The sequence below is a fragment of the Salminus brasiliensis genome, chromosome 1 (assembly GCF_030463535.1).
Source record: "Salminus brasiliensis chromosome 1, fSalBra1.hap2, whole genome shotgun sequence".
Classification (NCBI taxonomy): domain Eukaryota; kingdom Metazoa; phylum Chordata; class Actinopteri; order Characiformes; family Bryconidae; genus Salminus; species Salminus brasiliensis.
In genome coordinates, this window is record NC_132878.1 from 2,731,130 (window position 1) to 2,758,546 (window position 27,417).

At 43.7% G+C, this 27,417-nt stretch overlaps 2 protein-coding genes across 3 annotated transcripts; both read left to right on the plus strand.

Moving 5' to 3' along the window:
* The first annotated feature begins 1,398 nt into the window (after positions 1-1,398).
* Positions 1,399-16,759, plus strand: abhd10a (abhydrolase domain containing 10, depalmitoylase a). Of its 2 annotated transcripts, none has more exons than XM_072692504.1 (5): positions 1,399-1,525; positions 10,538-10,721; positions 11,683-11,794; positions 12,428-12,565; positions 13,020-16,759. In XM_072692504.1, the coding sequence occupies exons 1-5, from the start codon at positions 1,441-1,443 to the stop codon at positions 13,359-13,361; spliced, it is 861 nt and encodes a 286-aa protein (XP_072548605.1). In that variant the 5' UTR covers positions 1,399-1,440; the 3' UTR covers positions 13,362-16,759. The 2 variants fall into 2 exon arrangements, with proteins under 2 accessions (XP_072548605.1, XP_072548597.1); XM_072692496.1 differs by lacking the exon at positions 1,399-1,525 and adding an exon at positions 4,316-5,974.
* A 3,695-nt stretch (positions 16,760-20,454) lies between these two features.
* LOC140571658 (uncharacterized protein C3orf85-like) lies at positions 20,455-25,673 on the plus strand. The gene is made up of 4 exons (XM_072692702.1): positions 20,455-20,491; positions 21,972-22,096; positions 22,792-22,877; positions 25,547-25,673. Exons 1-4 carry the CDS (start codon positions 20,455-20,457, stop codon positions 25,623-25,625), a joined length of 327 nt encoding a protein of 108 aa, XP_072548803.1. The 3' UTR covers positions 25,626-25,673.
* Positions 25,674-27,417: the final 1,744 nt, after the last annotated feature.

Genomic DNA, 27,417 nt, shown 5'->3' on the forward strand with positions numbered 1-27,417 from the left:
AATCAATACACCAATAAATCTGATAGGAAAATGGTTCTTCTATGGTATAGCTCCAAGAACCCTTTGTAGCACCTTTATGGGCAGTGGTGGCTCAGCGGTTAGAGCTCCGGGCTGTTGATGACAGGGTTGTGGGTTCGATACCCGGGCTCGGCAAGCTGCCACTGTTGGGCGCTTGAGCAAGGCCCTTCACCCTCTCTCTGCTGCCCGGATGCTGGAGTTGGCTGCCCACCGCTTTGTGTGTGTGCTTACTGCCCCTAGTTTACAAGTGTGTGTGTGTGTTCAATACCACAGATGGGTCAAATGTGGTGTGTACAGTACAGTGACAAATACATGCATACCTTTACAGAACATATGTATGTTATATGGCAACACACTGGTCATTCTGTATTTATTATATTATTAATATTATATTATTAATATTATATTAGTATAATATTTTTCAGTTCATCTTCATATTCAGAACACTGAATTAGCAGTGCTGCTGTATCTACCATCTATATTATATAGACTGTAAGAAGATAGAGGAGCGTTCTCCGGAGCCGGTTCCTCGGTTCCTAATGGAGTTAAGGACTGGCAGCTATAACAGGAACGGCGGAGGTCAAGCTGAGGTCTGGAAAAACCAGAGAACCATCAGAGAGACCTGCTGCTCCTGCACTCATATGACCTTCATTGAAAATTCTTCACCATGAAATTCAGCATGAGATGCTTTTAAACAAGCATCTTAACCATTAACCATTTCGAATACACCTGTATTTCTATATAGAGCTGCTGATCTGCTCAGTAAATCACTGATATTAGAATAATCACTAATAATATCACTCCTACAGAAGGTGGTGGAGGTTCTCCATCACTGTGTTCTTCATTAGAACATCTCCAAAGTTCTCCTCTCTCATGGAGTCTAGTATTATTTAGAGTTCTCCTCAGATCAACACCTGGTTTGGTGGTAAATCAGGGCTTAATGATGGTAAATCAGGTGAGCTGCTGCTGCTGCTGCTGATGGAGTTGAGCACATCCTCCACGCTGTGCTGGCTGGACTGGGGGGCGTCCAGGAGAACCCTGGAGGAACCGAGCTCTGTTCTTCAGACTAGCTCACAGACAAGATCTCACTACTTTCTTTCTTCAGAATGAGAAGCTCTTGTTTCTCCTTTTTACTGAATTCATGTTCAGCTGCTTTATCTGTTCTGATCAGATCTGGAGCTTCTGCAGAAATTACTAATAAATAATACTTATACGTATATATATATATATCACTATTTAGTTGTGTTGTGTATGTGATTCATATAACTGAATTAAATTAAGTTTATTTTGATAGATTTTGATATTTTAGACAGCTGCAGTAATTCTCCATACCAACAGGGGGCAGTAGATCGCAGGTAAAGCTTTAATACCATAGAAAGCCTCTGCCTCGTCCTCCCGTGTCTCCGCTGTCTGCGGGGTAGTATGGCGTCCACGGTGCTGAGAAACACCTGCAAGGTCCTTCCACGTAAAGCCCGGATGCTCTCCTCTGTGCCCCAGCTGACCCCAGGTGAGTGGTGCACGTTGTACAGGGGGGCTCCGGTCAGTGGTGGGGCCAAGTCACAGGAGGGTGTGGCCAGTGTTTTCCAAAGCAGACTAGGGTTAGTGTGAGCTGGTGCCAGCATGAAGACACAGCCTACCTAGGCCCTGTTATTATTATTATTATTATTATTATTATTATTAATCTGCATTAGAGGGCATGATGGGGAGGTAATCCACTTTGTTTCCATTGTCTGGGAGTTCTGGTGGTCCTCCATTTGATATAATGGATGTGGAGGGGACAGCTCCTCAGTCTGCTTTTGCAGAACAGGGTTTAATGCCTGAGACGATACACAAACCTCCATTAACCTGACACTCAAAACTGCTGGGTTCAGAACAGCCCGGTCCAGGTCAGCAGAACACGCACTGGGTCGGTGTATAGCATAGCAGAACACGCACCGGGTCGGTGTATAGCAGAACACACACTGGGTCAGTGTATAGCATAGCAGAACACACACTGGGTCAGTGTATAGCATAGCAGAACGCGCACCGGGTCGGTGTATAGCAGAACACACACCGGGTCGGTCTATAGAGGAACACGCACTGGGTCGGTCTATAGAGGAACAGGCACCGGGTCGGTCTATAGAGGAACAGGCACCGGGTCGGTCTATAGAGGAACACGCACCGGGTCGGTCTATAGCGGAACACGCACCGGGTCGGTCTATAGCGGAACACGCACCGGGCTCTTCCCCTGTTCCTCAGTCAGTCAGTTCTAATCAATAATTTTGATATTTAAGTTTCTCAGCCGGCCACAGAAATTCTGTCAGGTTTGTTTCAACCTATAAAGGAAAGATCAATAATATTATAAAAAATATTTGTACAGTTATGATCGGTGTCCGAAACTGCGGCCTATTCACTACATAGTGCACTACTTTGGCAATCCCACAATGCACCGCGATGCGTAGTGTACAAATTATGTACCCTAGCGGACATGGAGTACCCATAATCCTTTGCATAATTGGGTATAAAAAATCACACACAGCTTATCTGGGTAATGGTGCTGAACTGGGATGTCGGATTTTCCCAGTAGGAACTCCGGCTGGAACGGGTCGAGAGGGCCTCGAAATCGAAGACGGCCGCAGCGCTCATGAGCAGGGGTGAAGCAGTAGTGTTATTCAGTTTATCAGCATTTCTGTCTGTCTGCCTGTCTGTCTGTCTGTGTCTCATAAAATCAGTCGTACACTTCGTTCTGTACAGTGTCTGTCTGTGGACGTGTTCCCATGATGGTTGGATGGTGAAATGCAGATTAATGGGATTAATAATCGACCAGTATTGCTAACGATGCTAACCTGGGACATGGAAAGTGGGACGTTTTGGTTAGATTCGCCATAAAACTCCTGTAAAGGATCGTCAAACCAGTTGAGGTGAGCTCTGAAAAACGTAACAGTCGTTTTGATCTAGTGTAGTATAGAGGCTGTGCACTGACGCCCCCTTCAGTCGGACTGGGTGGTTAAACACTCTGCTGCGCTTATTAGGGAAAACGACCGAACCAGGACTGAAACCAGCACGAGTAAAAAGCTCAGATCAAATCCCAGAGGATAAAGCCTCATATCTGAGAGCACAGAGTCGGGGAACGGTCTTAGGTCTCCCACTGGTTTCAGGCTCAGTTAGTAGACTGGCTCATCCAGGTTTGCTAGCTTTCCCTTTTACTTGAACTTAGCATGTTGCTAAACTCACGGCTGGGCCTGTAATTTTTCCCCCACCTGTTTTCAGAGCATGACTTCACCACTCGTGAGCTCCCACATGTTTCAGAGCCTGGACGCCATTAGTTCCATTAGTTCTGAACTCAGAACCGATTCGGTACAGGCACTACATTTCCCACAATGCCCCAGTGTTATGCTTAAGGCTTAGGCAGTTTAAAGTGTTTCCATTTGGAAAAGAAAGGCAATTAATTAGTCAAATTTTAAAGTTCGCTTCACAGTGGTATTGGGAATTACATCCAAACTTTTTTTTTGGCAGCCCGGGCAAAAACTGTGTGAAGAGACCCGTTCAGATACGCGAGGCTCTGAGCTAACGCTAAGCTAAAGGTTTCCTCCTCCCCGAACGTTTCATTCCACCTTAAATAACGCAGCAGATCCGCTCTGCTGTTGAGATGTACTCACTGTAACGGCGGCACTATTTAAGGTGGAATGGAGAGTTAGCATTAGAAGGTAAATTGGTAAACTGGTAACGTTGCCGCTCTTCTCAGCTCAAATAAAGCTCTGTTTGGTTTTCCTCACTGAAATAAGATCACAGATGAACTCTGTCCTCAGCAGCTCAGGATCACGTCTGGTAATGGCGCTTGGAGGACACCAGATGGCGCTCTGCTACAGCAAACCTAAGGATCAGAACCTTAAAGGTCGAAAACTGATCTATAAAAAAAGGCTGAATTGGCCCCCTGATCCCGAGTCACCGTTAAATATGGAAGGAACAGTGCGGAAACACAATTTCATAATTGAGTGGCACAAGCAAACATGCAAATTTCATTATTATTATTATTATTATTATTATTTGTAAGGATTGGCTCTGGTAGCCATCTGCTGTTGCCCTCTGGTGGCAGTAGGTGGAACTTGCCTTACATACAATCCTTACATTATTATTATTATTATTATTATTATTATTATAAGCAATAATTGCCTATAATGATAATGAATGCTGGTTGTTTATTATAATAATAATAATAATGATAAAAAGGAGAATGTAAGGATTTACAAAGTAAATAAATAACTTCCACACAAGCTAGCAATGCACCTCGTTTTTATTCACAGAATAATGGCAGCAAGAAAAAAATGGAAGGAAGAGAACATGGTGCGGGCGCTGGAGGAGGTTTCCGCTGGCATGGCTGTACGCCGTGCAGCCAGGCTCTTCGGTGTCCCCCGCAACACCCTGGGGGACAGAGTCAGCGGGCGGGTGACTCACGGCTCCTGCACAGGTCGCAAGATGTTACTGTCACCAGAGGACGAAGAGGCTCTGGTGCAGTACTGCATTTACTGCGCGCAGCATGGATTCCCGCTCACTAGGGTGCGGCTGCTGGCGTACGCCAACGCAGTGAGGAGGAAGAGGAACCCCGATGAAGCTGTGCCAGAGCTGGGGAAGAAGTGGTGGCACTGTTTCAGGAAGAGGCACGCACGAGTACTGAGCATGAGGACCCCGGATACCATCAACCGCGGGAGGGCGGCGTACGCCAAGAAGGGGACGGTGGATAAGTACTTTGACCTGCTTGAGTCCACTCTGGAAAAGTACGGCCTGAAGGACCAGCCATCGCAAATTTATAACTGTGATGAGACTGGTTTCCAGTTGGATGGCACCAGGTTCAAGGTACTGTCACCCCGGGGGTCCAAACACGTCTATCAGCAGGCGCCCGGCACCCGAGACCATGTGTCCGTGCTGGTCTGCTTCAACGCAGCCGGGGAGGACGTTCCCCCCTTTATTATTTTTGCTAAATGGTTTCCTGGGGGCCCGTACACCCAAGGAGGACCCCCCAAAGCCCTCTATGGGAAATCTCCGGCGGGATACATCGATAGGGATTTGTTCCAGCGGTGGTTCAGGCACTTCATCTGCCATGCTGAGAAGAAGCGCCCTCTGCTCCTGATTTTCGACGGCCACAAATCACACCTCACCCCAGAGGTTACTGAGGCGGCTAAGAAGGAAGGGGTGGTACTCCTGTGCCTTCCACCTCATTGCTCCCATGTTCTTCAGCCGTTGGACGTGGGATTCTTTGGCCCTCTAAAGGGAGAATTTGCCAAGGTGGCCGGGAACCTCAGCCATTTTAAACACTCTTATGTTCTTAACAAGCCTGAATTTTCCAGAGTTTTCAATCACCCCTACCAGCAGCTGAAGGACCAGGCCATTGTGGTGAACGGGTTCAGAAAGTGCGGCATCTTTCCTCTGAATCCACAGGCTGTGGATTCAAGCCGCCTCATGCCTTCCACTGGCCCCAAGAACAGCACCATCACCACCACCACCTCCAGCCCAGAGGAGCCAGTGGACTCACCATCCACCTCTCCAGTGAAGGCCTCTGCATCCTCCCAACCACCCACTCCAGGACCCTCGGCCCATCTGGATCATCCCCTGGTGGCAGCAGGACTGATTAAGCCTGACCTTGCTGAGGTCCTGACCCGGGTCGATTACAATAAAAAGACCACCAGGAGAGTCCCTGTTGAGGCCCGGGTCATCACCGAAGAGGAGTATGAGACGCTCCTGCAGAAGGACGCTGAAGATGCAAAAAGGCAGAGAGGTAAACTGAAGAGGGCCCAGTCCACCAAGAGCCCCTGCAAAGGAAGTCCAGCAAAGAGGACCTGTAACCGCGCCACGGCCTCTGGGGCAACCCCCAGCTGCACAAGCAGAGTCAGTATCGCCTCCACCTCTGCCGATGCTTCCGCCGATGCCTCCGCCGCCGATGCCTCCTCCTCCTCCTCGCTCCCGGCAGCAGAAAGAAGAGGTGATAAGCTAACTATAAATTCCCCAGTGTTTCTGTTTCTAACATTTGAAAGGTGACTAAACTGAATGGTGATCTGAATGATGTCAAACTGCAGGAGAACAGAGAAAAGCTCCAGCATCGCAGACTGGCGGCGTAAATATTCCATTAGAGATTCAGTCTAGAGCTTTTAGCCCGATCAGATTATTTCGCATATCCAGATTGATGTTTGATTGATGATTAATTTGATATTCTACAGGCGCGTCTAATGCCAACTATACGCTAAAAGACTTTGACTTCTCTAGTAGTTCTCAGAGGCAACCGCAGCGGCTAAAAGCAGCAGTGATGCTCCAAAATGCTGGATCAACCTTCCAGCTGAGAGAAGCTGAACATGAAAATCTTTAAGCGCAAACTAAAAACCTATTTATTCAGTCTGGCTTTTATGTAGTTTTATGTAAACTTACTTAATATAGTCTTAATATCCCTTCTTATATACTTTGATTTGTATTTTATTTATTTATTATATTATATATATTATTTTTTAATATTTTATGTGAAATTGTTTTATATTTTTTTATTTAATTTTGTTTGATTTTGTTTTATTATTTACCTTTTATTTTTATATTATTATTTTTTAAATGATTTTTCTTTATCCTATCCTTAATTCCTCATTCACTTGTGAAGCACCTTGAATTTAAATTTTATTTGTCTGAAAGGTGCTATATAAATAAAGTTTGATTGATTGATTGATTGATTGAACCTGACTCGCCGCCCCCTGTCCAATCTGCACATACTAAGCAGAGCACATGAACAGGCTAGGCAGTAGCAATCTGTGCTGCCCACTGATGACCGCAGAACAATACACAGCTAACGTTAGCTTTGCGTTCGAACGTGGCGGTCGTGGCCTGTTAGGCAGGAGGGGGTTCAGTACAGATTAGCTTACGTTAGCTAGCCAGCCAGACCCCTCACACTCCTGCTCCACTAACGGTTAGAGCTGTATGGTGTATAGTATATAAGTTAAGCTGGCTCTCGTTTTAGGCAGATAATCAAGCCCGTCATCAATAGTCATCCCAAATGCCCAACCCTGTGATCAATAGCCTGGTGCTCTAACCGCTGAGCCACCACTGCCCCTAATAAATGTGTTTTAAGGGGTTAACCTATAAAGACAGGCCTACTGTTTTTTTTATAGGATTCTGTTTTTTAAAATACATAAATAAATAAATGTCATAATATTTAAATAATATATTAATAAACCGCCAATATATGGGAAAACACCAAAATCTTTAAAATACTGTGATACTCATTTTTGGTCATACCGCCCAGCCTGAGGTCTGACACTCTCATATGAAGGAAATCCAGCATTACTTTTGGATTATTTCCCATCATGCTCCTGGTGGAGATGATGTACACGAAAAGAATCAGTTGAACAGTGGAGCAGAAACAGAAGCAGCTTTTGGCCACAGCTGCTCTTCTGTGTGCTGTAGTTCATTTGGACGGAGTTAAAAACGCTTCCTGAGCGATTCTCACCAACCGATCGAGACGAGTCTGGATGCTCTGGACACTCAAACAGAATTTCAGAGTGTCGCCATGTTTCGCATATATCCCACAGGTCAGGGCAGGTCAATCATGGGACATGATACTAGCTCCTGTTCCGGGACTTTGGCATGTCCGTATATGTTTAGGATGGTTTTATTATTAATTACATTTATTTCATTTATTTCATTTATTTATTTTTATTTTTTTTCACTGAAAATTAAAGAAATATTTTATTGTACAAAAAACTGTTTTTTGTTTTTTTTAACAATAATAATGCTGCGTTCCATTTACCACAGATGTCAGAGCTGGGAATGTTGTCCCGAGTTGATGGCGTGCCAGTTTAACGTTCCGATAACGACAGTATTTCAAAACTGGTGTTTTATCGCAAATCTAAACAAAATGTCCCACTTTTTGGACCTGCTTACAGTATCTGGATCTACTTTGATCGGATTCCGTTTACCCCCGGCCTTAACATGCGTTTCATACTCAGACGCAGACCTGAGTAAAAGTACTAGAGACCCGGACTTGAGTAAAAGTACTAGAGACCTGGACTTGAGTAAAAGTACAGGTGCAGATCAGTAAAATAACTTGACTCCAAACTTCAACATTTTGTACTTAAGTACTGCAAGTAGTTTAGTATTCTGAAATGCACTACTTAAGTACTGAGAGTAAAAGTACAGTACTGTGTTCTGTAGTTCTTACAGAAAGCAGTCAAAAGTTTGGGTATCAGTGTTTATATGATTTCAGATGCTCAGACTTGAGGCCTGTCTCAGTTCCTCTGGCTGTAGTAGAAGGACAGGACTGTAGAAGACAGAGTTCATGAACACAAGTCTTCAGTTCACTCTCTAAACTAACTCGCCCAAAAGAGAGAGAGAGAGCTGAGCAGACCTGACTCAACCCGCCACATACAAGAGCTTCATCTGTAAAACCAGTGAGGAGAGCAGCTCAAACCCCTGAGCTTCACTCTCTGTAAACTCAACTACAGCTGAAAGATCTCAGGCCGTTCGGACACATAAGAGTATTTGCAGGAGGTGAAGGTGGAGGTGTTTCTTCTGGAGATAAACTAACAGAGCTCCAGCGTTAGTGTCTTCACTGCAGCAGCGGAGCGAGAGAGAGGAAGAGCGGCAGCATGCTCGCTCACGGCCTGATCGCCTGTTCTGATCAGTGTTGAGGCGGCTTGATCAAAGCCTGGTAACAGCGCCATCTAGCACTCTGGAGGTGATAATGTGGATTTTAAATGATTGTATTGTTTTTATAATTGTAGCGATGCAGCAGTATTAATTATTAAACTCATCTAAAATATGCAGTAAAGTAAACAATAATCCTCCAGTAGATACAGATCCAGTATTTTAGTACTGAAGTATAGTGAAGTCGTTCTCGGACCGGGCGGTGTCTGAATCTACTTGATGGATTTCATTTACGCCTTATTTTAACATGCCACAGATGGTCTTCCATATATGGAAAACTGAGGAGCTGCTCGCTCCTTATTGGTCTCACAGACTTCAAATTTCAGAATAAAAGTCCTGAGCCCAGACAACACGGTGCCGAGAATCCAGCACAATTATTAATTTTAGTGACCAATAAACAGAAATTCCGTTGATTTGTAATAGTGAAGTTTTATAAAGTTAGTAAAAGTGATGTTGAAGTCAATCGTGAAGCTTTAAGTCTCTTCCACATGATGAAGTATATGATTTATTCATTTAACAATGGTATTGGATTGGGTATCGGCCGATACGCGAGATTGGGTATCGGTATCGTATCAGAAAAAGTCGGAACGGTGCATCCCTAATAAAAACCTCCTGAATATTTTGCAGCATTCAGGCTTAATAATGTGGTTCTTTCCGCAGATCTCCACATTGAGGGGGGCTTTACCCACTAGCACGTCGACCCTCTTCCACTCGCATCGAAACCAGCAAGCTGATTGGCTTTTTGCTAAAGGGCGGGGCGTTATCCGTAAACGGGCACCATGTTATTACTAGAACTCCCATTCATATTGTGTGGCTGACCTCCTCATTTAGAATGTGTTGCCTGCCATTTGTTTCGCAATGCATTGTGGGATAACAGCGTTCATATTGCAACCACACTCAAAAACGGACACGTTTCCATAAAATGCTGCCCCTTTTATCTGTACTAGAGTTAAGAATTAGTATGCAGTTGGGATACGCCCCCAGTTTAGTATGGTTAGCAGGTCCCAGGTTAACATTATTAGTGATACCAGTTCGTTACGCATTATGCGATGCTTTGCACGTCCAAACAGCACGGACACACGTCCACAGATGGACATTGGACAGTACTGTGTATTGTGACAGATTTAACACTACTACTGTTGATGTGCAGTGTGGCCATCTTGGATTTTGAACTTGGGTTGGTGAGGCTCTCCCGACTTTCCGAGTAGGAAATCTGACTTGTGGGGAGGTTCCAGTAGAAGTTTCCTACTTGGACCTCCAGGATTTCCAATGTCCCAGTTTAAATGGAATGCAGCGTTATTTTACTCTCTTTAGGCAGTAAGATGACGCCGGTAAAAACGGACGATCATTATGTTTATTAAGTAAAAAAAGCATCGGTATAAAAAATACAATTGTCAAAGTCAAACGAGTCCTGGATGTTAAAATATATATCCATATATATCCTGAAGAACATTTATTGGGGTAATGCTTAAATTTCCGATGTTTTTTTTTTTGAGGTAGCCGATAATTTGGGTTCCTCTTAAGCTAGCTAGTGCTAGTTTAGCTGAGTAACTTAGCTGCTAAGCTAATGTGAGTAAAGTACAATAAACCTGAAACACAGATAATAGTAATAATAGTACTGTCTACTTAAAAATGACCCATTATCAGCTGTACATTGACTAATATAAAAGTAGGGCTACAGCTATTAGCTAATCCCATCAGACACACATCAACAGCTCATGAAACGTTGCTTTATGATGTCGTTTTTGCTTTAAATTAAATTAAGTTAAATTAAATTAAATGACATGTTGGCTGATTTTAATGGTAAGTAGTAAAATGTTGGTGGATCATGGAGTTTCCCTAAGCCAGTGTTTTCTCTGTGTAGGAGTCCGGCATAAAACCACTATCCAGTATGCCACTCGTCCCGACCTGCCCAGGCTGGCCTACAGAAAGCTGAAGGGGAAAGGTCCAGGAGTGGTGTTCCTCCCCGGCTTCGCCTCCAACATGGGCGGCCTGAAAGCAGAAGCCCTGGAGGAGTTCTGCAAGTCTCTGGGCCACTCCTGCCTCAGGTACACAGCATTCTGACCGGTGGTTATTTGATACCTTAAAGGTCAGGCCTTTATCCATTGTCCTGTTAGTTGGACATCCAGGAAATGCCAGAAGTTTCCAGGTGTGTTCCAGGTTTTACAGTTTGGGCTGTTTAGGGTATTCATATCTGTCCATATTGTAATAATATAACACCACAATGAATATTATTATTATTATTAGTATTAGTATTAGCAAGCCAGACACATGTGAAGAGCCTTAGTGGCACAGTGGGATAAATATGTAAGAAAGACATATTTCCCCCCCTTATCATGGGACCTCTTGACAGTTTAAACTATTTAGGAGGTTTACATCTACAATACTTTTATTAATGATTATTATTATTATTATTATTATTATTATTATTAATAATAATAATAATAATAAATAGCCAACATGTTTTAGAAGAAAAATATTGCACCATTAGCTATTATATTGCACTTGTAGGCTCTATCTATTAATAATAAATGTATTCATATTATTATTATTATTATTATTATTATTATTTATAGCAAGCCAGACACTTGGTGGCACAGTGGGATAAATGTGTGAGTAAGACACACCCCCTTATCAGGGAACCTCTTGTAGCCACAGTTGATGTCAAAGCACAGCAACTACCATCAGAAAGAGACCAAACACATTTGAGCAAGGAGGGAACCCTTACTGTCCAAAAAAAACATCAGGGCAGGACTGAAGATTCATCTGTCCAAAGCACATCGTCCCAGAAGTCCTGCTGTTCCTCTAGGAGCTCTCTGGCAAACGTTAGTCCCATCCTGATGGTGTTGTTATGGTTGTTTGTCACTCTTATAAAAAGCTCTTACGTTAAAACCATGTGACACTGGTAGGAGAATGTAGGCTTATTGGTGTAGAGTGGTGTTCTTCCCTGACTGGAGATTTGAACTCATGGTGTAAGACTTGTGAGAAATGTGTCTGGGTTTCTTTTAGGTTCGACTACTTAGGCTGTGGAGCATCTGAAGGGCAAATGGCAGATTACAACATCGGCGCGTGGAAGAAGGATGTCCTGTATGTGCTGGATGAGCTGGTGGACGGGCCTCAGGTAAGAGACACACTAAGGTTCATTCGCTGAATTTGCTGAGTATTTGCCCACAATCAGGCCCCAGCTGGCCGAGCAGACCACGCTGTTCCAATAAGAGTCCTTTGACGAGGCTCGTAATGCTACATTCGTCTTTTCATTTTTCCTTCTCCCTCTTTGCCTCAACGTTCTGTAATTGGTTCTGAAAGTCCTAACCATCTAAAAATGTTGATCCAGACCGAGACCACTGACCACTCAAATGTGTATGGCTGGGGTCCTTCAGGGCTGGGGACCACTGCAGGCCTTAGCTGGTCCACATTTAGGCTCTAATCACACTTCTACCAAGTGTTCGGTGTTCTTAATAGTCTGGTTTGTTGGGAGCTAGGATGCATCAAACAAGGGGTGACCTGCTGCCGTATGCAATGGCTCCCCAGTGGGTCACTCCACAGCAAAGGCAGGATTGAAGCCCTCACCACAAGGCCTCCGTATTTAAACCCGACCTCACTTGTTGGATTTGTTGCTAAAGCCAATAGCGGGTCCAGTCCATAGCAGTCTAGGGCTTACGATCACGGCACCGCTGCAAACAAAGGCGGCTGTTTCTTTTGTCAGTGAGTGTCTGTGTCAGAATTCATGTGCTTGTTTTTGTCTGTACTGTAGATTTTGGTGGGCTCCAGTATGGGAGGTTGGCTGATGTTGCTGGCTGCTCTTGCAAGGCCAGACAAGATCGCTGCCCTGGTGGGAATTTCCACAGCCGCTGATCACTTCGTCACGGCCTTCAACTCCCTGCCCATAGAGGTAAGAACCGGTTTGAAGTAGGGCTGGGCAATATTTAAAGACATTTTTACAATATACAATACTTCAATTGTGCACCAACAGCATAAAATGATACAAAACTGCTATGCAAATACTACATTTTTACTCAAAATATGCTTTACTCCATTGAATTAAATACACTGATTACACTCTTTGTAATAAAACGTGCAGATAATCAGGGCTTAAATATACTCACAATACACATATTAAAGCATATAGTTGTACCACGATACTTAAATTTATCACGATACAATAAAAATATTGTCGTATTACCCAGCTCTAGTTTAAGGTTTCACTCAGTGTCACCAGATCACAGCTTGAGAGGTGGGAGCACCAGTGGCACGATGACACTTTTTGTCCATATCAGTAAATTCTTGATAAAAATAGTGTGTTCCTAAAAACGGGTTAAACACCTTCTTTCTTGTGTTTCCTACAGACCAAGAAGGAGATCGAGGAGCGAGGCTCATGGTCCTTCCCCACACAGCACAACGAGGAAGGCTCGTACACACTCAGCCTGGACTTTCTGAAGGAAGCGGAGAACCACTGTGTCCTGCAGTGCCCGATCCCAGTGTCTTGCCCTGTGCGCCTTATCCACGGCCTGAAGGACACCGACGTCCCGTGGCACGTCTCCATGCAGGTGGCCGAGCGCGTGCTGAGCAACGACGTGGACGTCATCCTCCGCAAGCACGGCCAACACCGGATGTCCGAGAAGGACGACATCAAGCTGATTGTGTACACCATCGATGATCTCATTGACAAGCTGACCACGCTGGGATAAGACGGATGGGGCTGGAGGGGGTCTGGACTGATGTTCAGGGAAAGAGGCTGGGATGGTGGGAGGGAATTCTGGGAGAGGAAGCCAAATGTTACAGAAAATCTGACTCTCTGGTGAGGTGCAGGGTTCGGATGGCGTGGTCAGAAGCAGCGTAGATGTATTCTAGTGTCCAAATAACAGCTTGCTTGTACGTAGTTGTTCTAACTAATGGGACGGCACTGAGGTAGAGAACACGTTGAGGATCCTCACACTTATACTCAACCCTGCTTAGGCAGACCTGCTCATAGTCTGTGCCAGAGCCAATCAACATGTTTAGTGAAAGGAACTCGTTCTCCTGGCCTTTATTCACTCTTGGTTATGAGGTTGAGGTTGGACAACAAGCACTGCATCCAGAGGGTTGTGCCTTTTGTTTTTGTTGGAGTCTGTCCACTAATAGATCACCAGGTGGTCTCATCTGCCCACATTCATGTCCACTAACATAATGGTTCCCAACCCTGGTTCTGGAGAACCTCCCAGCCCTGCAAATTGCAGTGTTTCCCTTGCCCCCAATTCATCTGATCCAGCTAAACAGCCAATTACAAGGCCCACTGACCACTGCAGGCCTCAGCTGGTCCACATTTAGCCTCTAATCAAGCTCCTGACACACTTCTACCAAGTGTTTGGTGTTCTTAATAGTCTGGTTTGTTGGGAGCTAGAATACAGCAAACATGGGCTGTCTGGGAGGCCCCAGGGACTAGTCTGAGAACAAACTCTGATCATTTGTGGAAAGCTTTTGCACCAAATGAGTCTAAGAATTGATGGAAACCAGAATAACCATTTGTTTCCATGATCTCAATAGGCATGGACGTATCTGACAATAGTCTTACAATCAAGCAAAGCCCTACTCTGAAGAAAACCTCTTGAATCAGTGACTCCCAACCCTGGTCCTGGAGAACCTTCTGCCCAGCATTAAACCTGATCCAGCTAATCAGCTCATTAACAAGTCCTTACTGAGTTAAAGGTAACCACTGAAATGTGTAGGACAAGACGTCCTCCAAGACCAGGGTTGGGAACCACTGCAATAAGACTAAAAAGGGCTGTTGTGACAACAGGTGCTCATTCAAGGCCGAAGTCCACAGGGACACAGCTTGTCCATGTTTTGGTTCTAGGCCCCCAACACACTTCTAGCAAGTGTTCGGTTTTCTTAATGACTTGGGTCTGGAGACTTGTCTGGGGTTAGTGGTTCCCAACTCTAGTCCTAAAGGACCTTCTACCCTGCACATTTCAGTGTTTACCCTGCTGATCCAGCTGGTCCAACCCATCTGATCTTCCAAGCCCTTCCTTGTTTCAAGTTGAAGAACATTGGAAACCACTAAAATGTGCAGGACAGGAGGGTTCACCTGGACCAGGGTTGGGAACCACTGCACTAAAACAAGGGATGTTAATGACTCAGGTTCTCAAACTAGTCACCCGATCCAGCTAATCAGCACCATAACAAGCCTTTCCTTTTTCCAAGTTGAAGGACATTAGGGGGTTCACCAAGACCAGGGTTGGGAACCACTGCACTAAAACAAGTGATGTTAATGACACAGGTTCTCAAACCAATCATCAGGGCCACAGCTGGTCCAGGTTCTGACTCTAACCTAGCTCCCAATACACTTCTTTCAGTTTGAACACTAAAATGTGCAGGACCAGGGTTGGAAAACTTGGCCGTTTTTGTAAATTGTGCAGTCTGCTTCTTGACTATTCCCTTGGTTTTCCTCGAGGTGATTGTTTTGTATAAGGTCTACATAACCAGACTTAGCTTCAGGTTTCTTCAGTATAGTCCCATTTTAACAGTATTTGGAGATTTGGGCGGAAAAAAACTGGTTAACAGTCTGTTCTCCCACCAGTTGCCAAAGTATTTGTCCAAGAGAAAGTCAGCCTGTTGGGATTGGGATGGTATTTATGGTCATTATCCTGAACCTGCACGGTTCGACAGCCTGTGCATGCTGTAACACTAGCACTGCACATATCCAAGACCAAAGCAACTGGGCGTTTTTCAAAAGCACCGCTTACTGTTAAGATGTTCAGAACACAGAGATTTGCCCAATGCTGCACAATGCATGCTCTGCTCAGGCTCCACCCTTGTGTATTTATGAGTTGAAGGTGAATACCTTCTCTAAAACTGTGAAAGGAACTCCCTGGCTGCCCACAAGGGAGTTTCAACTGCTGTCAATTTCAGGTGAGAACTTGCTGTCATACCGAGTGGTGTTGTAGGCTCACTGTGCTTGCACTTCTGTGACCTGTACCGTGCTGTATTCTTCCAAGATTGAGACCTCTCATGTGCCGTCTAGAAGAGTGGCTCCTGACCGTAGTCCTGGAGGGGACCCCCTGGCCTGTACCCTGCTTCTAACACAGCTAATCTTGCTTATCAGCTCATTAACATTAGCCCTCCCTGAGTTGAGGGTGGTGTGTTGGAGCAGGAAACCACTAAAATGTACAGTGTGTTAGGGTCCCCGGTGGTTCTTAACACTGGATCCCATCCCTGGTCCAGGAGAAGATCATGTGTTAGAGCCGAAAACCAGGAAAACATGCAGGACAGGGGTCCTCCAGGACAAGGGTTAGGAACCGCTGAGAAGCCAGTGCTGTAGACATGGATCCAACTTTGATCCAAGTTATTACTGCCATGATTGGTTTAGATTGGAGTTGGAGTTGAAACCTACAGAGGAAGGTAGTTCTCCAGGAGTTGGGCTGGAGACCACCGCTCTATGTGGACAGGGAGTTTGAGCTATATCTGCCTTCCTGCCAGTTCTTCCTTCATTTCCGGTTTAATAATAATGCTCTACGTCTTTTAACATGGATATAGATGCTGCATGTCTTGTTTCATTGTAGTCCTCCAAGCCACCACGGCTGAGCGGTATTACCAGTGGCTTTGTTCAGAAGCTCACCATGGTTTAGTGTGATGGACTCGTCCAGAGGTCTTCAAATCTGGACCTTGAATCCAGTTTTTGTACAAAATCCAGGACTGGAGACTGGATTCAGGGTTCAGATTTCAGAAGACATCTGGACTAGTCCTCTTCTCACATCTGATTATGGTGTATTTTGTCAGGGCCCATTCCTTCAGTTCACCATTTTTGGCAAGTAGCAAGTGTCCACCTTTCTATTGCTGGTTCTTCTGTCTTCCCTCTCGCTTTGCCTTCTGGGAACTCACTGGGCCAGATTCTCATACATAGTTTAAGTTGGTAGGTAAACAGTGGAGATTTAGGGTCTAGGCTAAATCTGGGTCTGGGAAAGTGGTCCATTGGGTTTTAGTATTATTTCAGGTTAAGTGTTGTGAATATATATATCATTTTAAAACTATGTGCTTATGCTTCTCTCTATCCCTTGTACATTAATATGTTTTGGGTTTTTTTGGTAATAAAAGGTAAAAGATGATAGAAGCATTTGTTGGGTATTTAGTTTCTTTTAATTTAACTCATCTGTGGCAGCGAACACAGAATACACACTCAGAAGTGGTCAACCACCCCAGCACCTAGGGGACGGGACAATTGACAATTGGGTGCCTTGTTTAAGGGGACCTCAGTACAGTGTGAATGTTGAGGGAGGAGAAAGCCCCGTTCCTTCACTCCTATACACCACATTCCTGCCAATCCACGGGACTGAACCTGCGACCCTGTGGTCCCAAGCCCACTTCAGTACCTTTTTTAAGCCACAGCTGCCACCCACCTCTGAAAGAGGTGAATGCCACCTGGGCCATGTGGAGACATTAAATGTATGCTAGAAGGTTAAACTGTTTATCTTGTTATGGTTGACTAATGAAAGTTCAGTAGACGGAAGTGAGAAACTGTGAACCTCAAACAAATGCTGCTGTTCCTCCTTCAGAAGAACGTCCAGCAGAACCAGAACAGAGCTGGAAAACGGGCCGATTCCAAAACCCCTAAACAGTTACATTACAGTCTTGACTCGTTATATCTACACCCCCAGTTTTTACAAAAACTCCACCCATTAGAGGAAGCTCTAGTCAAGGCTCGAGAAACAGTGAAAAGGTAAAATGGCAACTTCAGGAGAACATGATGTTGTTGCTATGGAAACCAGGCATCGTAACCACGGCCAGTGTCCGCAGAAGATTAGCTTCAAAGTGGGGCCAGGAAAGTAAGCTGGTATCTGTGCTAGGCTAAAAGCTAAAAGCTTTCATCATCTCTTCATCTAGTTCATCTAGCTAGTGCCAAAAGCAAAGCTAAGCTATGCAATGTTATGCTACATGGATCCTGTTAGCTGTCACAGTGCCGTAAATCAGCCAATCGGAGCAGCAAGTCCACTATAAGTGACCAATAACAGGGTGGTAAACAGGTTTGTTAAACCACACTTACTATGAATACATGAGGTAATTAACAGCCAATAAGATGAATTCAAGAATACATAGGGCTGAGTTAGTCAGAGCTTAACTACACTGTATGTCCAAAAGTTTGTGGACACCCTTTTCTAATGAATGCACTCAGCTACTTTAAGCTGCACCCATTTCTGACACGGATGTGCAAAGGCACACACACAGCTTGTCTAGTCCCTGTATAGACATACTGGCAATAGAATAGGACTCTCTGCAGGAGCAGATCAATATCATGAACCTATGGCCCCCAGCTGTGGAGCAGTGGAAGAAATGTGATGATCAGTTCTTTTGGAGTACTTTTAAAAATACCATTGATTTCAAAAAGCTGTGAGTGAATGAGCAGGTGTCCTAATACTTCTGTCCATATAGCATACACGTTTCAGTGTGAATGGCTCGTTTCTTCAGCCCTGGCTCCAGCGACGGTGTGTGCTCTTGCTGACGTCCAGCGTAACCTCAAGAATGTTCTCTTTTCCTGAAAGAGAGCCCTGTTCCCCCTCCCCAGCACTCCACCTCACTCCGGCCTGGCCTCCTGTCCAGCCCTTCTTCTGAAGCTCAGCAGACTGACCTGCACGTCCAGCGCCCACGCTTCAGTCCTGCACGGTTTCAAATAGTGTTAAAGGGTAAGTCTTTTCATTTGCAGTGAATAAAATGTACTAGCTAAGCTAGCTAATGAAGTATATACTAGCAGTGAAGGTTATCTCCACGTCTGAAGACCTGTGTAGCTCCTTGTTGTGTGTATTGAGGCTTGTGGCTCACGGTTTTAAGATATGGCTGGGTTCAGTGAGAGAGGGCATACTTACCTGGAGGGGGGACGCCATGATCATGATCATAAAGGTGGTTGCACGGCAAGCTGAACTGAAGGTGGCAGGTAATGCATGCATTGAGGATGGGAGTGGTAGTTTGGTGTGTAAACAGTAAGTGTGTGTGACTTCGGTTGGGGTGAAAAATGCTCAGATGTTGTTTCACAAGCCTGTTTACCACCCTGTTATTCTACCTCATTATGAAACGCACTGATTTTCCTTTTATGGAGGACTTCGGTAAGCTCTGCTCTGGTTCACAGCACTTGCCACGGCTCACAGAAGCCATATATCATAGCATAGTTTTAACATGATCAGCGTGATCTGCTGTTTGCAAGCTGACGAAATTGTAGCCGGTTAGCTTTTAGCCTTGCACCCACACCTGCCTGCCTGGGTTTGGCTTTCTCGAGTCTTACCGGTAGTCCGGTTTGTTTGATGATGAAGAGAAGAGGTGGTAAAAGCTAGTGCCGGCTAGCTTCTAGCCTAGCATGCATCGCCGTTTGCTCGGCCCGACTTTCGCTTCACATGGAGTTTGAGCCCATAGTCTGCAGACAACCGGCACAGGAAAAGCCATGGCCACCAGGCCTGGTTCCTGTGGCAACCCGTGGTCCCATAACTAAACTATTCGAAATAAAGGTTCTATAAAGTGAAGGGTTCTTCGATCTATGCCACTGAGGAGGAACCATTGAGGGAAAAGAAACACGAGAATTTTTTGGTAAAGAACCTTTTCCTTGACTTCTTTCAGTCTTTAAAAGGATCTTTAAATGTAGCTACATCTGTTTTACCAAGAAATGCGAGGAGCATGATTGGGGGGGGGGGGGGGGGGGTTGTTATGCGTACGGCTTGGGTAATTGGCGATCTAAATTGAGAAGAAAATGGGTAAAAAAATTTCTGATCTGGACTGACTATGCTGTATTTTAAATAAATGTTAATAATATAGTAATAATGCTATTTGGAACAAAAACCTAGGATCTCCACTTTCTCATTTTTTCACTTTTCTCCCTAATGTGAATCCGGACGTTGTGGTTTACATTGGGTCAGAGTTTCATGACGAATGGACCAATAGAAACGCTCCAAAATGAAAAGCCTTTCCAAGCCAGACCAGGGGCCAGTATTTCCTCTATCATTACTTTCCTTAGCATTTTCCTTTTGAAATATGAATATGAAATCTGATATTTGGGACTTTACTATAAAGTAAAGGGTTCCTCGATCAATGCCACTGAGGAGGAACCATTGTGGGAAAACCAAAAAGGTTCTTCTATGGAATCACTCAAAGAACCTTTGTACAACATATTTTCGGAGGAGTCTGGAGGTGATGAGCTGCTCTCCAATTTTAACAACACCATGTTCTCTTAAAGTCGCCAGCTGTTTGACTAGACCGTTCTTTAGTGGGCGGGGCCTATGTGATGTATTTTTAAGGGTTTAAATATAACGAGTCTAGACTGTGATGTAACAGTTCTGGGGTTTTGGAATTGGCCTGTTTTGCAGCTCTGTTTTAGTTCTGCTGGAGGTTATCTGAACTTTACGGGAGTAATTTAGACTTTTTACTTCCACTTCTTACATTTTCACCCAATTATCATCTTCTAACTTTCTACTCCTTACATTTTAAAAACAGCCTTGTTACTCCTATTTCATTTCTCTTTGTTTTCATTATGACTCGTCATAAATTATGAATAAATAAAATAATAATAATAAAAATCTAGAATATAAGAAAGGTAGAGATAAATAGAAAAAGTGGGAAAGCAGAGAAATAAATAAAAACTCCAGACGACTGGGTCTGATCTCCTGTTAGTGATGTTAATATATGGATTTGTGTATGTTTTTTTGAAAATTGCTTCAAGTTATTGGATAAGTAGCTGTTTAAATCAAATTCATTGTTATTATTATTATTATTATTATTATTTAGAACAGGTCTTTTTAATGTCTCTTTTATTTGCATCAGGTGAGAAGAATGATGCACATCGTGTTTCTGCTGGCCCTCCTGGGAGGTGAGTTAATTACGAGCTGTCACATGAGAAAACACACACATACACACACTCTCACCTCACTGCAGGACAGTTTTCCACCTGAAGGATTTAAACCACCCATAAATCACCTTAGAGAACATTTATATTTAAGGATTCTAGGATTATATAGATTTTTATACAAACTAAAATCAACAGTAAAAAAGCAAATTTTAAATTCTGTGATGTATGTTTTGTTTCTGTGCACATTAGGGATGTATAAATATTGATATATTGAAGTATATATTGAAGTATATGTTCATCAATACTGCATCGATTCTCAAAAACACGGTATTGATTATTAATAGTTTAGAGGTGAAGATTGGTGGCAGACAGTGGTTCATTTAGTGTTGTGTTTAAACTCCGACCACTAGATGGCAGTGTTGTACTCTGTTAACAGTGTAACATCCTTGAGGAACGTTTGGAGGTTCTTCAATTTGAAACAGTGGAGGAACCTCTTAAGGTGCTTTTTTTTGGAGATTCCTTGCAGGTTTCTCAAAGTGCCTTAAGAGGTTCCTCCATAGTTTCAAATTGAAGAACCTCTAAAAGTTCCTCAAGGATCTTATACTATAGTGTACTTTCTCAGATCCCTGTGTTCTGATTGGATAAAAAAATAAAATAAAATAAAAAATATATGTATATATATATATGTGTGTGTGTGTAGTACACAGTAGACCTTTATCACAGTCACTGCATCATCAAGTCCGACTTTTAATAGCTGCACTGTCGAATGTCTGCACCCTCTAACAGAGCGTTCGCCGGGTTTCAGCCTCCCTCAGAAATCTTCACAGTCAGCAGGAATACAATTAGCATGTCTGGACATCTCTCCAACACGGGTCTTGGGTCATGGGGCTTTAGCTTCTCCCACTCAGCCCATGTAAACATTAGCAACATTAGCAGCATTAGCAGCATTAGCAATGAGCATCCTGAACATTTTAACTACTCACCAAGACCCGGCGCTGAGGGGTCTGACCCGGCACTGAGGGGTCTGACCCGGCACTGAGGGGTCTAACTCGGCGCTGAGGGGTCTGACCCGGCACTGAGGGGTCTGACCCGGTGCTCAGGGGTCTGACCTGGCACTGAGGAGTCTGACCCGGCACTGAGGAGTCTGACCCGGCACTGAGGGGTCTGACCCAGCACTGAGGGGTCTGACCCGGCACTGAGGAGTCTGACCCGGCACTGAGGGGTCTGACCCGGTGCTCGGGGGTCTGACCCGGTGCTCGGGGGTCTGACCCGGCACTGAGGGGTCTGACCCGGTGCTCAGGGGTCAGGGGCCAAAGACATTAAGCGCTACTGTTTACGCTTTAGCATTACTGAACGCGGAACTGAGACGACCATCTCACTGTTCTGATAAATCCTGAATCGTGAATTCTAGCGTATCGTCTGGCCAGGTTCTGGCCAACACACTGCCCTAGTGGCCATTTTAGAAGAACTAATAGAAGGGCTGTGTTTGGGTCTTCTTCAGGGGTGTTCACAGCTCCGTTTGTGAATGAAGAGCAGGCCAAGAGGTTCATTCGTCCGAAGAGGCAAGCTGGCTACTGGGACCCCAACCACTCTCAGAACATGTGGGGCTACACCATACAGGAGCAGGTGACTGGAATCACTGGACACCACAGTTTACACTTTTAGTTTGAAGTCATATTTAATGTCGTTTAACAAATTTTGAGAAATCTTTGTAGACCTTGTTTGCATTTTCACCGATCAGCCATAACATTAAAACCATAACATTAAAAGCCAATGGCACGTAATGGCAGGGGGTGGATCTACATATTAGGCAGAAAGTGGACAAACGGTCATTTCCTGAAGATGAAGAAGGAAGGATGAAGAAGCATAAAACACTTAAGACACTTTAACAAGAACCAGACTGTGAGGTTCTTGACGCTGACTGGGTCAGAACATCTTCACTAAAACATCAGGCCGGTCTTGTGAGGGTGTTCACGGTATGAAGTGGTCAGTAACTATCAAAAGAGCTCCAAGGAAGGACATCCGGCGAACCGGCGACAGGGTCATGGACAGCCAAGGCTCATTGATACTTATGGAGACTCCGCCCACGTCACACCTTACAGGACTCTAAGAAGGTTCAGCAGCGAATGTCTGAAGGTGTCCAGATACCACATGACCCCTTCAGAGGTCTTGTGGAGTCCATGCCTCGACGGCTCAGAGCTGTTTTGGCAACACGAGAGGGACCTACTCAATTTAATGGAGGTGGTTTTAATGTTATGGCTGGTCTCTAGTAAGTTTGTGTGTGTGTGTGCATGTGTTTAACAGTCTGTTCTCTGTGACAGGTTAATGAATACTGGACTGCTCTGAGAACGGATGCTCAGTATTATATGGATATGGGCAACCTGATGTTTGACCGCTCTGTGGCTGAGTGAGTGACCCTGTGTTTATACTTTATTTGTTTGCTTGACCGAAAGTGCAGTGACCCCTCCTCTGACAGCAGCAGCCTCGAATGTCTACTGAGTTTCATATGTATGATGAGCTGACTGCTGTGTTGCTAAATGAGTGTGCCAGTGTGTTTCAGTGTAACTCTGTGTTACAAAAGTATTTGGACACCTGCTGAGTCATGGTTTCTTCCTAAATCAAGAAGATTAAAAAGAGCTGATCCTGCTTTTGTTGGAGTAACTGTCTCTACTGTCCAGAGAAGAAGCAGGTAGAAGATGAGGTAGAAGCACCACCTCATCTTCCCCAACTCTCCAACACAGTTCTTCCACTGCTCCACAGTTCAGTGCTGGGGGGCTTTATACCCCCCCCCCCCCCTTTAGCCCACGCCTGGCATTATTAGGCAGCATGGAGCCAATAGGTTCATGATGTTGATCTGCTCCAGAGGGTCCAATTCTATTGGCAGTACGTCTCTACAGGGACTAGATACGTTTTTCAAGGATTCAAGGAGACTTTATTGTGGTACATGTGGTGGAACGAAATTGAGATCTCAAGGTCCCAGTTACACCTAAAGAGCAAATATTAAATAAATAACATAATAATAAACAGTCTAGAACATATATGGGTATATGAGGAGTATATGGGGGGAATATGGTGGGTATGTGGGAGTATGTGGGGGTATAAGGGAGTATATGGGAGTATGTGGGGAATATATGGGGGTATAAGGGGAGAATATGGGGGTATATGGGAGTATATGGGGAGAATATGGTGGGTATGTGGTGAGTAAATGGGGAGAATATGGTGGGTATGTGGGGAGTATATGGGAAGAATATGGGGGTATATGGGGGGTATGTGGTGAGTATATGGGGTATATGGGAAGAATATGGGGTATATGGGGTATATGGGAAGAATATGGGGTATATGGGAAGAATATGGGGAGAAAATGGGGAGAAAATGGGGGGTATGTGGTGAGTAAATGGGGAGAATATGGGTGGTATGTGGGGAGTATATGGGGAGAATATGGTGGGTATGTGGTGAGTATATGGGGAGAATATGGGGGGTATGTGGGGAGTATATGGGGAGAATATGGGGGGTATGTGGGGAGTATATGGGGGTATATGGGGAGAATATGGTGACTATGTGGGGAGTATATGGGGAGAATATGGTGGGTATGTGGGGAGTATATGGGGAGAATATGGTGGGTATGTGGGGAGTATATGGGGTATATGGGAAGAATATGGGGGTATATGGGGAGAATATGGGGGGTATGTGGGGAGTATATGGGGAGAATATGGTGGGTATGTGGGGAGTATATGGGGGGTATATGAGGGTTATATGGGGCAGTGGGCTCAGCGGTTAAAGCACTGGGCTATTGATAACAGGCTTGCGGGTTCAATACTTGGGCTCAACGAGCTGAGCAAGGCCCTTAACCTTAACCTTTGCTCCCCGGGCACCGCAGCGATGGCTGCCCACCGTCCCGGGCATGTGTGCTCACTGCACGTCACTGTGTGTGTGTGTCACTGCAGAGATGAGTTAAAGGCGGAGGTCAAATTCCAACACTAATGGTACTAGATGGGCGACTTGTCTTTGTCTATAATAATAATAATAATAATAATAATGTAGACTTGGGTTTTGTTTCATATGGACATGAGCTTAATTGTCCTTTGGTGTGACTTTATACATCAGCACATTCTCCTTTGTCTTTATTTGAATATGTGACTTTATATACTTTTCTATAATAATCCTTTTGGATTCTTTTACAATTACACTATCTAACGGGTAATCGTTTAAAAAGCCACTCTTCCAGCGCTGGATATGTGCAGTTCAGAATTTCAGAATAACTTTTATTTTAAGAATGACTTTGGAGACCTGCACCAGCACTAATCTCTCACTTTACCTTTACTCCCTGTGATAAAAAGGACAGAGCTTTACCCTTTCTTTTTTAAGGTGGAGGCAGTGCTCCACTTTATCTTTCCAGCTGTCCCCACTTGAGACGAGCCAGTCAGATCCTCTTTAAGGCAGGTGCAGGAGAACAATTATCAGTGTATTACTGAGGGAACAGTGCAGCACTGCTGTAAGTCAGTCTGGATAAGAGCATCTACTAAAGGCCTTAAAATGTTAATAGATTGGACCAGTGGGTGTACCATGTGTGACATGCTAATGGTAATATTATTCATAATATAGCATTAATTACTTTGAGGCTTTCTTCATTTTTGTTCTTTAACAAGGCCTGATTTAGGCTTGTAGGACCTCAAAGTGCTTGGACCCCTTACATTGCTGCTTGCGGCTGTATTTTCTGAATTTTTTTAGAGACTGTTGGCAGAGGCTAGAAGGCAGAATCTCGAGATTTAATAGAAAATACCCCTTCTTAACATATTCTATACATCATAAATCATAAAGTTAGTACAGGATTGGAATATATATTAATTTAATAGCTTAACAAAATATGATAAATGTAAAAAAAAATAATAATTATATTAAATAATATTATTTAATATATTATTGTTATTTAAATATCATCTCATAAATATTAAAGATATTTGTCACTGATACTGCAGAGCTCTCAAAATGTTGCAATATGTCAAATATGCACCAAAAGTGACGCGCCAGGCATTAAAGGGTTCATTTTTGATACTTTCTGTGGTCTTTCCCTGACAGTGAGAACAACCGGATGTACATGGAGATGCTGAGGAATGCCAGAGCGCACCTTGATGCTCAGACGGGCGGACACCAATAGAGTCTGTGACTGATGCTGAATCATGATGACCAGGCAACCAGCAATGCCTGCTGACCCCAGTGTCCTGAAGGGTTCGGCTGGAGGGGAGCAGCAGGCAGTCGCACTGGGGTGGACGTGCTGTTTATTAGCTTGCTTGGTGGTGCAGACATTAGTACCTGTACGCTCAGACATGTACGTTAAACATTAAAAATAACCTCTGCCTGCACTACTTGTTGATTGTTGATGGTTTAGGGAATAATTTGGCATTGTGTTTTATGTAAAATACATTTTTAAAATATCCATATTTCTCCCAGAGTGGGAGAAAAACGAAAGTAGACATGTAATTACAGAGGAAAAAGGGGTGGATACAAACTAGGGCTGGAAAAAAAAACTGATATTTGAGCTCAGTTACAAAAAAAGTAAGTGAGCTGTTTGGATTTAGCTGCATTTCTGCATCACTAATAAAATGTGATCTAATCATTATCTGAAGCACAATTATAGACACACACAAATTAGATAAACCAGTAACATACACATTACTATCCATTTCTGGGTTTTTTGTTTGTTTGTTTGTTTGTTGGTTTGTTTTAGTAAACGTCCACAGTGCAGGCTAGAAAACGTGACTGAATCTGTTGGAAATATATGGTTTTCTGCATTGTTTACTAATAAAATGTAATCTATTTGTTATCTGAGTCATAAATATAGACAAAAACAATTTACGTAAATTAATAACACACTGACAGTTGTCCTGTCAATGCCGTTAATTGAGCACATTAAGTAAATGTTCACAATGCAGGCTAGAAAAAGTAAGTGAACCCTTTCAAAAATCCAAGTTTTCTGCACTGATCACTAATAAAATGTGGTCTGATTATTAGCTGAAGCACAATTACAGACAAACACAAATTACTCAAACCAAAAACACACAGTTGTACTATCCATATCCTTTTTATTTATTCCTTTTATATTAGGTAAACCTCCTCAGTGCAGGCTAGAAAAAAGTAAGTGAACCCCTGGAAGTACCCAGCTTTCTGCACTGATTACTAATAAAATGTGATCTAATATGAAAAAACACAAACAAAATAAGTAAACTAATAAACACACACAGTTGTTCTATCCATGTTGTTTATTGAGCACATTGAGTAAACGTCCACAGTGCATGCTAGAAAAAGGAAGAGAACCTACACTCCTTAATAAAGGCACTATTTTGGTCCAATAATAAACCAGGCTTGTAAAAGATATGTGTGGGTGTGAAGAATCTTTAAATTGATTAATAGCTTTTACATCAAGTGAAATGTTTAAGGTGTAACAAGAACATGGTTCTTTATGGAACCAAAAGTGATTCTTCTGTAACATCAATCAAAAGAACATTTGCAGCACCTTTATTTTTAAGTGAGGAATATCTAAGGTGAGAGATGCTGTTGCAGGACCAGAAGAGGAATCTGCATGCAAGGCATTCCACAGACACATCTGCTACAGTAAGTGTCCAGTATCCAGATAAATCTCTCCATCCGGAAAGTGTGAAACTGATTGTGGTTGGATGAGAAGTATAAACATACACCATTCTGACTCCCTATTGGTTTGTAAGCGATGAAATGAAATGAAATGTAAAATGTCCCAACTAAGCTCCATGTTTACATTCCAATAAAGCTTATTGATTCTGTTTACCCTAACTGGGCAACTCGACCGCATGGTCACATGCATATTTCAAGAGAACAGAGAATCATTTTATTGTCATGTTTCTGCCATTCAACAAAATTATTAGTTTTAGGGGATGTAGAACACAAAACTTTATCACTTTATATTTATGTCAACT

Excerpts from the sequence above, each read along its gene's own strand:
- abhd10a (XM_072692496.1), top strand. The coding sequence starts at position 4,339 with ATGGTGCGGGCGCTGGAGGAGGTTTCCGCTGGCATGGCTGTACGCCGT. Across the intron at positions 10,722-11,682 it reads CTGGGCCACTCCTGCCTCAG|GTTCGACTACTTAGGCTGTG; the intron begins GTACACAGCATT and ends GGTTTCTTTTAG. Across the intron at positions 11,795-12,427 it reads AGCTGGTGGACGGGCCTCAG|ATTTTGGTGGGCTCCAGTAT; the intron begins GTAAGAGACACA and ends TCTGTACTGTAG.
- LOC140571658 (XM_072692702.1), top strand. The coding sequence starts at position 20,455 with ATGATGCACATCGTGTTTCTGCTGGCCCTCCTGGGAG. Across the intron at positions 20,492-21,971 it reads TCTGCTGGCCCTCCTGGGAG|GGGTGTTCACAGCTCCGTTT; the intron begins GTGAGTTAATTA and ends GGTCTTCTTCAG. Across the intron at positions 22,878-25,546 it reads TTTGACCGCTCTGTGGCTGA|TGAGAACAACCGGATGTACA; the intron begins GTGAGTGACCCT and ends TTTCCCTGACAG.